Source organism: Chrysochloris asiatica, unplaced genomic scaffold, assembly GCF_000296735.1.
Source record: "Chrysochloris asiatica unplaced genomic scaffold, ChrAsi1.0 scaffold00116, whole genome shotgun sequence".
NCBI lineage: Eukaryota > Metazoa > Chordata > Mammalia > Afrosoricida > Chrysochloridae > Chrysochloris > Chrysochloris asiatica.
Window position 1 is genome coordinate 4,869,974 of NW_006408634.1, and position 12,130 is coordinate 4,882,103.

The following is a 12,130-nucleotide window of genomic DNA, read 5'->3' on the forward strand; positions in this document are numbered from 1 at the left end:
GTCTGTCTTTGTCTGGAAGCTCATCTGAAACCTGTCCACCATGGGTGACCCTGCTGGTTATTTAAAATACTGGTGGCATAGCCCTCAGAATCACAGGAACTTAAGCCACCACAGCATGACAGACAGGTGAGTGGTGGCCATTTGGTTTTATGTCAAAACTGTCACTTTAAATTTTGATATCAATCCTGATACAATCAAGATGTTCTCTCCCAAGATGGCGGCCCTAGGAATAGCTGAGCGTCTTGAATTAGAAATCAATGGAGTTAAGGTAAAAGCCCTCCAATCCTCCAAATATTCCTTTATATGTGCTTCAGAGTGCCAGCACCATCCCCTACCTGCTTGGCCCGGTATTTCGTGTTGTTACTGACAGAGCTCCTCACGGCAAGTCTGCCCGATCCACCATCTGACTCATATTGGTTTATAGAAGAATTTATATATATAAATTCTTTGTATTCCCTGGATATGAGTCTCATTTGTTTTATAGATATATTGTTGTTGTGCGCTGTTGAGTCAGTTCCGACTCACAGCCACCTTATGTAGAGTTTCTAAGAGCTACTGATGGATTTGAACTGCCGATAGTGTAAGTTAGCAGTATAGTGCATATACTGTACTGTTGTGTCTCTGTAGGATATTTGTTGCTGTTGTTAAGTGTTGTTGAGTCTATTCTGAATCATAGTGACCCTATATAGGGTTTCTGAGGAGCACCTGGTGAGTTTGAACCATCGACCTTGCAGTCCAAACTGACCTTGAGGTCAAGTGCTTATCCTATGGCACCACACCAGGACTCTCTCTCAGTATATATATTTGTACACACATATCTATATATACACCTACACATATCTGTGCACACACACACACATATATATATATACACATATCTATATATACACCTACACATATCTGTGCACACACACACACACACACACATATATATATATACACATATCTATATATACACCTACACATATCTGTGCACACACACACACACATATATATATACACACATGTCTATATATACAGACACATATCTATACACACACACACACATATATATCTATATATACACACACAGATCTATACACACACACACACATATATATCTATATATACACACATATCTATATATATACATACACATATATACACACACATATATATACACATATATAAACACACATATCTATATATATATACACACACATACATATCTCTCTATGTTGTTGTTGTTATGTGCTGTGGAGTCAGTTCCAACTCATAATGACCCTGTACCGTGTTTCTGAGGCTGTAAATCTTTATGAGAGCAGAAAGCCTCATCTTTCTCCTGCAGAACAGCTGGTAGTTTCGAACTGCTGACCTTGAGGTTCACAGCCCAATTTGTAACCACTACACTACCAGAGCTCCTTATACACACACACACACACACACACACACACGTATATATACACACACACACACACATTGTTGTTGTTGTTATGTGCCGTCGAGTCTGTTTCCACCCATAGCGACCCTGTACAGAGTTTCCGACACTGTAAATCTTTATGGGAGCAGAAAGCTTCATCTTTCTCCTGCAGAACAGCTGGTAGTTTCAAACTGCTGACCTTAAGGTTCGCAGTCTGATTCGTAATCACTATGCTACCAGAGCTACTAATATATATAAATATAAATATATGTATATACACTGCAATATCTTCTCCCACCAGAAAGTTATATTAAATATACGTATATACTTTTAAACAGAACATTCTTTAAAATTGTAAAGCAAGATTCTTTAAAATGGTGTATGTTGTTGTTGTGAAGTGTTGTCGAGTCGATTCTGACCCAAAGTGACTCTGTATAGGGTTTCCAAGGAGCAGCTGGCGAGCTTGAACCACTGACCTTGCAGTTCAAACAGCTTTGCAGTCTGGTGCATTAACTCACGGCACCACACCAGGACTCCAAAATGGTGTCTAATAGAGTAAAATATTAAAATTTTCTTCTGTGTGAAGCACACATAGTTAAACGAAATACACATTACAGTACACTTAACAACACAAATGTGCATTTTTCCAATTTTCAACATACCTAGTGAATATCTTTATTATCTCCATTTTATAGAAGAGAAAATTTAGGCACGGAGAGGTAAGATGAATTGCCTATTGTAATACCCTTGGTTAGTAGATAAGCCTAGATTTGAACCCAGGAATCTTTAACTGTGACCTTCAATCACTTTGTGGACGGTCCTAACCCCCTAACCTATGCTTGTGGACTCATCTGGAAGAAGACTGTTTGCAGATATAATTAGTTAAGCTACCATGACATCATGCTGGAGTAGAGTGAGTCCTAACCCAAGATGAAAAGAAGAGAAAAGACTGAGACACAGAAGGAAAGTAGCCATGTGAAGACTGAGACATAGATTGGAATTATGCTTCTACAAGCCAAGGAATGCCTATATCTACCAGAAGACCAAGGGAAGATTTTTCTTTAAAAATCTTTGGAGAAGGAAGGGAAACCAGACTCATGGGGAGGAGTGAGACAGGTGATGTTTCATAGAAGGGATTGCAATCATTAAGATGAAGTGAAGTATATAATTGGTTGAACATAAAACCAATGAGTGCTATGTAGACCTTCACTCAATTTTTAAAAAGTTAAGAAGAAAAGTCTTCAGAGAGATCATGGCCCTGCAAACACGCTGAATTCAAACTTTCCATCTTTGGAATAGTGAGAGAATTCACGTCTATTGTTTTAAGCATCACTGTTTGGGGTAAGTTGTTATAGCAACCACAGGAAACTGAAATACACTTCAGCATTCCAAGCAACTCCACGTTCCCTTGACCCAGAGAGCTGACAGTTTTTCAAGAATCTGTTCCTGAAGCACACTTTTCTCAGAGATGTCTTCACTGGGCTCCAGCCAGAGCCGAGGCTCTGGATGAATCCTCACTTTTGGATCTTGATCTCGGAGTATTCAGTGGTGTCAGCGTCCTCCTGTTCAGGAGCATCCCAGGACCTCATCCTCTGGAAACTGATAGAGGTGTAATGAAGCTCTGGCTCCTCTCTCGAGATGGGGAAAGCGGTGGGTGAGCTTGAGTAATTCGAGGGGCTTCCTGAACTGGATTCACTCAGGTGACCCAGAGTGGAATGGCAGAGGGGGTAAGAGTTGACATATATGGCCTGAGGAAGGAAGCAAGAGTCATTAAGGGAAGTTGGGGCCGACGCATATTTATTCATTTATCTATTCCATGCACATTTCCTGAGCTCAGACTCACTCATTGATTCATAATCTTAACAATTTTTCATGCCTATAATGGCCTGTTGTTGTTAGTTTTCATCAAGTAGACTTTAACTCACACAGACTCTATATGAGCAGATTATAACTACTCCATAGGGTCTTCCTTCCTTCCTTCCTTCTTTTCTTATTGTGGTAAAAAGATATATAACAAGACATTTGCCTTTTATCCATTTCTTACATGCACAATTCAGCAAAATTAATTATTTTCAGGATTTCTTGTAACTATCAGCACTATTCAGTTCTAACATTTGCTTAGAATGGTTTTCAAGACTCTGACCTTGTGGCAGTAGATCATCAAGACTGTGTCCTGAAGTGCCTCTGGGTTGACTTGAACCATCAACTTTTCAGTTAGTAGCTAAGCACTTAATCATATGTGCCAGTACTTATTACTAATTCACTGAGCTCTTCTATTTCCCGCTGGATGATATAACTGTCATCTTTGTTTTACAGATATGAAAACAGATTGAGTGAGATGAAGTATCTCCTCCAAGGTTCTATCTAGCCCTAGGGCATACCATGATAAACGTATAAGTCAGATCTCTTGAGCTTAGACTATGAGGAAAAGAAAACAGTACCATATTGTAAAACAAATGACAGGAACAAATACACATCGAATTTTCAAATTGTAACTTGATGGAGAGAGGCAGAACACCAGTAGTAAGAATCGATGAATTACACGTGACCCTGCCTACAGTGAGCCCTGGCGTGACACCATAGGATAAACCCTGGGCTGCTAACCTCAAGGTCAGAAGTTCAAAGCCACCAGCCACTCTTGGAAACTCTATGCAGGGTTGTTATGAGATGGCACAGAACAACAACAACAACAACCATAATAGGCTCATGGTGTGGTGGGGGAAAGGTCTGCATTTATGAGTTTGTGTGATAAGTCTTAGGAATCTCTGGGTGTTGCAAACAGCTAACACACTTAACTGCTAGCTGAAAGGTTATAGGTTCAAGTCCACCCAGAAGAAAGGTCAAAGTGATATACTTCCAAAAAAACCAAGCCCTGAACATCTTATGGGGTGCAGTTCTACACTGACACACATGGGGTCACCGTGAGTTGGCGCTGACCCCATAGCAGCTGGTTGGTTGGTGAATTACCGGCTCTGGGACATGAAAGAGAGGAAGGAAGAGAGGGCAAGACCCAGGTCTCTGGCTTGGATAAATGCAGTGGGAAACAGCAGGAGGAACAAATTTTGGGAGGAAATATGGACCTCTGTTCTTGACATGATGAATGAGCCCCTATGGACCATCCCCAGGGAGATGTCCAGCTGGTAAATGGAATGAAAAGATGCCCACATCACTCACCTGGGAAGAGGTATTCAACACAGGATGGATGTCATCCATGCTTGCTGCTGTCTCAGAAGATTTCTTCTTGTAGCGCTTCACTCTGAACAAAGAGAGCAGAGCCTCAGCCTGGCTGACTCTCTGTAGGAGCCTGGGAGCTGAGGGCTGCTGTCTAGCTTTAGACCATGAAGAAAATATGCCCCATTCCCCTTCAACAGCTGGACCTATGCATTGAGAACAGACCCTACATCTGGCCAAGATGGCGGGAGGCTGAATGCTTGACTTTCTTCTTCGTCCTTGCCTGGGTATGAGTCACATCATGCGATCTGCTGTTGTTTGTTGCTGTAGAGTCTGTCCCCGGCTCATGATGGCCCCATATACAACGGAACGAGTTGCTCCCCAGTCTTGTACCATCCCCATGACTGTGGATCTGGCCATTGTGATTCTCACTGGCTGCTTATTAAAAGTAGAGGACTAGGTCTTCCTTCCTAGTCTGTCTTAGCCTGGAAGCTCCACTGAAATCTGTTCTGAATCCTAGCAACACACAGTCCCCCACTGACAGACAGGTGGGGCTGGGCATTGGTTGCATTGGTTGGGAATCAACCCAGGTCAATAGCATGTAAGGCAAGAATTCTACTATGAACCATTGCTGCTCCCACACTCAATGGGACAACTTGCATGGCTCTTAGCCTACTATGTATCCTCTTAAAGATACATTTTGAGTGAATCCTTAAGGTTTTAAAGCTGCAAAAAGCCACTATCTCACTTGAGCAATTTTGGCGTCCAGGATGCAAAACGAAGACATAAACTTGATGAGTGTTCAGTTAGTGACGATAGTGGCTTGTGCAGTGTCTAAAACCACGTGAAGTAGGTACTATTATTCAACTCACATGAAGAAGATGAGACCGAGGCAGAGAGCAAGTAGGACCATGATGCCGGCTCCCCAGGCAACTGTTGACCAGATCCTAGATTTACCTGCGCACAAGTGATATTTGGGGTGAGCCTCAACTCCTCCAATCAGTTATCCAAACATATCAATACCAAACCCAAACCCACTACCACAGACTTGATTCCAAATCCTAGTGACTCTTGAGGACAGAGTAGAAGATCTTTATGGGAGCAGACAGCTTGATCTTTCTCCTGAGGAGGAGCAGGTGGGTCTGAACCACCAACCTTGTGGTTAGCAGCTCAATACTTAGCCCACATGATCACCAGGGCTTTTTTCCTGACCATACAATCTTTGCAAATCCATAATCCACATGTACACTCACTTCCATCTGAGACCCCTTTGTTCTCCACCATTCTATATGACTGTAGTTCTCTGGCCCTCAGGTTTCTCCCTAACCAAAGGACCAAGAACTCTTCCTGTTCTGGGCTCATACCCATTCCTCCTACTCTCTGAGTCTCCTAGGATCTCTTTCTGCAGGCATCAGCCTTCATGCCCTCCGCCTGACCAGGTTCTGGTTGTCATGGGCACCCTGACCATCACAGCTGAGCCTGAGGCCAGAGCTGAACTCTATGCAGAGGCTCAGGGAGCTCAGGACCCAGCTAAAGTTTACAATGAAGGAGGCATTATTATTCTTCCTGTCCTCAGCCTGCTAGCCCAGGTAAGGGGCTGACTTGGGCTCCAACAGAATAGCTGCAGCACAGACCCTCAGCCTCCCAGGAGCAGAGAAAAGCAGCTGTGGGGGTCCCCTGAAGAGGAAGAATGTTTGGAAGGTGTTTTCAACTTTGCCATGTGTCCTTCCCCCAGGTATCCAACAACTTACTCGTCACAGAGAGGATCAGAGTGCCTTTCTGGAAGCCCAGTGAGTTCTGAGCTTGACAGATGTATTGCCCATGGTCCCCTAACGCCACCCGTGGCAGCTCCAGGACTCCTGGGTTCAAGGGTTGGGAGGGTTGAAAATCAAGGTTCCCCCGTGTCCAGCTCAGCTTGGCAGGAGGATTGCTGCTGGCTACACAGACCAGATACAGGGACTCACCCTCCAGGATTGGAAGAGATGAGCCATTGCCTAGGGTTTCAGGTTCTGGAGAGATGGAAAAAAAGGTAATCTCAGACTTGGCTTAGAGGTGATATCTTTTTCTTTCATTACATAAAATAGTCTCTTCTCTTCATTGATTGATGGGTTCCTACTATCTGGGTTCATCCCCAAGGAAACGAGACTAGAACAGACCTTGTCAATTCGTCAAGAGCATTTCTCAAGTGTACATTTCCATGTTCATTTGCCTGACTCTCCTTTGTTCCCATCCCTCCTGAATTGTTGACTTGTACCAACTCAGAACCCAGATTCACTTCAATTCCAAGAATCTTGCCGTTTATTTAGTCTTTCAACAACAGTTTGCCAAGACCCTTTGAATTTAGCGATGCCTGAGGGACCCAGTCTCATGAGCAAGCGACTCAAAGACAGATATTTACAAGGACACATAATGACTTTGGTGATGGACTCAAGCTGAGAATGGTCTGCTTGGTGAGATTGTCAGGACAGAGTGAGGGCGTCTTGGAGAGGAGAAGTTTAAGCAAAGCATGAAGAACATACATGAGCAGACTAGGGGGAGATGTTGACACAGAAGGATATCACTAGAAAATACAGGGGGAGGAACGCTAGCTGAGGGATGAAGTGATCATCATCCTCTAAGGCTTGAGTAAGTAGGTTGTTTGGGAGTGCTTAGAGATGACACTAATAGGCTTTGGCAGTACAACAGTTAGCTCTTGACTGCTAACTGAAAGATTTGTGGTTCTAACTCACCCAGCGGCTGACATGGGTAAAACCCTAGCAATTTACTTCTATAAAGATTGTTGTTGTTGTTGTTATGTGCCGTGGAGTTGGTTCTGACTCATAGCGACCCTGTACAGCTAGGAAACCCTCTGGGACAGTTCTAGTCTGTCACACAGGGTTGCTGTCTGTCAAAAACTGACCTGGTGGCACCTAGCAACGACAACAGCAGCAGAGATGAGGCTACTTGGATAAAACTGTGGTACAATTTAAAAGTAATGTTGGAGTGGGCAAAGTCAGAGGTGTAAAGAAAATATTGATAAATGCAGCCAGTGGTTTACGGCTAAGTGTTTAAAGAATGTTCAACAAAGAAACAAACAAGTAAACAAACTCAGATCTGTAGCACTTGACAATTTCCATGCTGTAAACATTCCCAATGTTACTTATTTCAAGCACTCCATTTGGAATCACTGAACACAGAGTGGGGGAAAGGTGCATACAGCTGGCTCTGCCAACTGCTCAGAGATGGCTCCTGGACACTGTTGAGTGTATCTCTGGTAGCTTAATGGTTACAAGTTGGACTGCTAGTCTCAAGGTCAGCTGTTCGAGACAATCAGCGGTTCTGCAGGAGAAAGATGAGGCTTTCTGCTTCCGTAAAGATTTTACAGCCTCAGAAACCCTGTGCAGGGTCACTATGAGTCTGAACCAACTCCAGGGCACACTACCAAATAAAAATACTTTTTTTTTTTCCTTTTTGCCTAGCAAAATCACAATACCCTAAGTCAAAAGGTTGGAAATACATATTTTCAACTAACAATAACAGCAGATTTTCTTAACATGAAAAGAACTTCAGATCATTAAGAAAATGTACATGTTTTTTTCCAGAATGGTTCTTGAACACAAGGAGAGATCCTCAACTCACAAAACAAGGAGAATGCAAATTTAAATGACAATGCATTCACCTCTGATATCAGCAAGGATGAAGAATTTAAACAGAGATAAGTACCTTTGCTGGTGGGAGTGTAAATAGCACACTTTGTCAATACCTGCAGGGATTATAAATACAATGCTACTGAGAATGAAATTTAGTAGCAAATTTTCCTACAGAACCACACACAGGCACATAGGGGAACTGTTTGTACAAGCAAAGTATTGGAAACACTATCATTTTCTGTTAATGGAGAACCAATTAAGTACTGTATTGTTGTTGTTGTTGTTAAGTGCCGTTGATTCGGTTCCAACCCATAGTGACCCTGTATAGGGTTTCCAAGGAGTGACTACTGAGTTTGAACCACTGACCTTGCAGTTCAAACAGCTTTGCAGTCTGGTGCATTAGCCCACAGCACCACACCAGGACTCTACGATGTACATTCACTAAAAAACCAAAATACCCCCACTGCTACCGAGTCTATTCCGATTCATGACAACGCTATTTAGGGTTTCCGAGATTAAATCTTTATGAGAGTAGACAGTCTCATCTTTCTTCCCCAGAGTGACTGGTGAGCTTGAACTACCAAACTTAGGGTTAGCAGTTAAATGCTGATATCACAGTGCCACCAAGGCTCGAATTTATATATACATATGTTGTTGTCTATTAAAAATTGAATATACATAGTCTGTATATACATATACACATATAGTCTATTAGGAGTCCTGGTGTGGTGCTGGGGGTTAATGCGCTAGGCTGCAAAGTTGGTTTGCACTGCAAGGTCGGTGGTTCAAGCTCATCAGAGGCTCCTTGGAAACCCTATACAGGGTTGCTATGGGTCAGAACCAACTCAACGGCACTTAACAACAACAAAAAAAAAAAAAAAGTCTAAAATACTCTGAGAATCACCAGAACACAACACAGAGACAGAGAGTGAGCACATTGTACTGGAAAAATGGTGCCAACAGAATTGTGTAACACAGGACTGCCGCAAACCTTCAATTTGCAAAGAGCTCAATATCTTCCAAGTGCAAAAGAACAAAGCAAAATAAAGCAAGATATGCCTGTTATTGAAAAACCATAGAGTCGTAATGAAAATATTGTGCTGAGTGAAGGAAGTCGGTCATAAAAATAGTGTATGATCCCACTAGTATGCAACTGGCAAATGTCCTTGCATAGAGACCAAAGTTGGTGAATGGACATCAGGGGTAGGAAGGAGGGGCAAAGGGGACGCTTTGGCTCTGGGGGCGACACTGGGTCTCTGTGATTGGTGGAATTATTTGGAAACTGACAATGGTGAGAGCTGTCCAACATGAGGCCCAAAACCAACATCACTGACGTGTCTACATAGAAAAAAAAAATCCTGAATTTGCAAGTGAATGTCTCATCACATGTTGTTTTGCCACCATAAAATATGATAAGAAAAATCACTGTAACAAAAACTAAACTAAAGAGATCATTAGGACCCAGATCACGAGCCATGTGAAGGTAGGGCTTGGGATGAACACATAGCCTTGGGACTGGTGACAGCTGTACCCATCGGGCAAGGAGAAGGTCATGGATAGCTTTGGTGTCAGCAGTGACAGAGACCTCCTGTCCACCACTGGCTCAGAGTGGAGAGATTGCTTCCTACCTGTACCATTCACCTGGAACGCACTGATGGTCAGGTTCTGCGGGGCATCTAGACAGACAGAAATAATGGTTCCCTTTTCAGTGGCAGGAAGATGTGTGCTGTCTCTTTCCTCCCAGAAACTTGAGACACAGGAAGGAGGTGTCCTGCTTTTCACCAATCCCTTCTTCTAGGATCCAGAACGCAGCATCCCAGGTCTGCCCTAGTTTCCCCGACACCCACAGCTCTCAGGGACCCGGGTATTCCTATGAGCACTTACAGGACACATTGAGCTGGATGGTCCTCTTTGTGGTCACATCTGCTCTAGGAAAGGCCACCTGGCAGGTTAGATGAGTGCCGTGGTGATGTGGTTCTGGAGTGAGGGTGAACACCGAGGAGTAAGTAGTCTTGTGGTCCTGGGAATTGAATGCTACTCCAATCCATGAGAAGGTGAGGGAGCTGTTTATTTTACAGGCCAAAGGCATCTTACAGGTTACATTGTTGGGGTGACCAGACTCTAGGGTCCCTTGGATGTGGATGTCAGGTGCCTGCGTCAGGGCTGAGGGGAGAGAGAACCAGGTTGTGGAGATGGGGACCATCCAGTGGTCCCTGAAAGCAACCTGTACCTCAGGCAGGTTGGTTCCTCCCCACCAACACTAGCATCCTGTTCCCCTCAGCCCCTCTCAGGATGAGGATCAGGGAGTACCATCCCATCCCTGTCCCGAGGACATGCCCTTCCCCTGTAGTGTCTCCTTGACCCCACCCAGTCCTTACCTGCCACATGCACAGAGAGCTTGTAAGATACATAACTGTATTTCACTTTTTGTCCTCGTTCAACCCTAAAGAAGTATGATCCCATGTCTGTCTTCTTGGCATCTGTGATGAGCAGGGAGCAGTTGTATTTCTTGGGGTCTCCCACAAGGTAGAATCGGCCCTTGGTCTCCTCCTGCACTTTTCTATTGGTGTTTGTGGCCACCACAAGGTATTTTGTGGGTTGGTCTGTCTCTCTGTTCCAGTAGCCATAAGCTGGAGTACTCGTAGACCATTTCTCCTGGGGGTAACTGACTGAGCAGGGCACATAGACACACAGACCCTCCTGTACCGTCACGGACTTTTGAATATCCAGCCAGTATATGTGGTTCTGAGCCTGGAACCCTGTAGGAAACAAGGGTTAAACTCAGTTCTAGTCCCTTCAACATTGTCCACCCCCTTGTCCACTCACCTGCCCACTGCAGGAGCATCAATAATAACAGCAACATTTCTGGAGTAAGAGTCCTGGGAAGTCATGCTAGAGGACTGACAGGAAGCTACGACAGGAAGCTCAGGGATGAAATCGGAAAGGCAATTGGCCACAGAAGAGGAACCTCACACCATACACTGTCAGATCCCTGGAGGGAAAATGCTTCTACTTTCTAGATAGGGTCCAGACAGAGCCACACACATCAGGGGGTAGATCCCATTCCCAGCTCCTCACTTTCTGTCTGCGAACTTGCCTTCACACTGTACCACTGTCCACACCAGGAGATTAGGGGCTGCTTGGCCAGGCTCTGTAGGTCACAGCTTCTAGATGCTAAGGAGGGCATGTCCTACCAGGCATGGGGCTCTGGGGTTGCCGAGGGAGAGCTGCACAGCACATAAGGAGGGGGAAGTGTCTCTGGAGAGAGGGAGGTGCCTTTGACTGAATAAATCTAACAATTACATCATCAGAACCTTCTACTGCAAATTATGACAGTTGATTAGGGAGGTCCTGGTGTGGAGCCACAGGATAAGCATTTGACTTCAAGGCTGGTTTGAACCACATGGTCTGTGGTTCAAATACACCCCAGTTGTTCCTTGGAAACCCTACAAGGGTTGCTATGAGTCAGAACTAACTCAATGGCACTTAACAACAACTGATGATGAACACTGGTGTGGTAAGACGATCACCAGACTGCTAACCACAAACTTTGTGGTTCAAACCCACCAGTTGCTCCTCAGAAACTCTATACTGACTGGATTGCCATGACTCCGAGCCGAATCAACAGCACTTCACAACAACAACAAGCAATGATGAGAGTCGCTGGTTGGCACAAACGGTTAAGCACTCAGTGATTGATGGAAAAGATGATGATTTGAATTGACCTGATCTGGTGATCTACTTTAGAAAAGTCAGTCCTTGAAAACCCTGTGAAGACAGCTCAACTCTAACACACGTGGAGGTCACAGTGAGTACGATCCGATTTGACAGTAACTGGCCTGGTTGATTTGCTTTTAAAGCAACGTGGAGGTAAATGAGTCACCAGAACATTCCAGTCCATGTTATTGTCGTTGCGAAGTGCTGTACAGTC

At 44.1% G+C, this 12,130-nt stretch overlaps 1 protein-coding gene across 1 annotated transcript; it reads right to left on the reverse strand.

The window, feature by feature from the left end:
- Window positions 1-2,913: 2,913 nt before the first annotated feature.
- On the reverse strand, window positions 2,914-11,062 carry LOC102816899 (sialic acid-binding Ig-like lectin 8-like). Its single transcript, XM_006868365.1, has 8 exons — window positions 11,026-11,062; window positions 10,578-10,958; window positions 10,084-10,362; window positions 7,673-7,687; window positions 6,322-6,564; window positions 5,443-5,527; window positions 4,574-4,655; window positions 2,914-3,147 (listed from the first exon to the last, which is right to left on the reverse strand). Exons 1-8 carry the CDS (start codon window positions 11,060-11,062, stop codon window positions 2,914-2,916), a joined length of 1,356 nt encoding a protein of 451 aa, XP_006868427.1.
- Between the last annotated feature and the right edge of the window lie 1,068 nt (window positions 11,063-12,130).

Coding starts and splice junctions, on each gene's coding strand:
- LOC102816899 (XM_006868365.1), bottom strand. CDS start 11,062: ATGTTGCTGTTATTATTGATGCTCCTGCAGTGGGCAG. Junction 5,528..6,321: donor TCTGATCCTCTCTGTGACGA/GTAAGTTGTTGG, acceptor ACTTGTGCGCAG/GTAAATCTAGGATCTGGTCA. Junction 3,148..4,573: donor TGTTGAATACCTCTTCCCAG/GTGAGTGATGTG, acceptor TTCCTTCCTCAG/GCCATATATGTCAACTCTTA.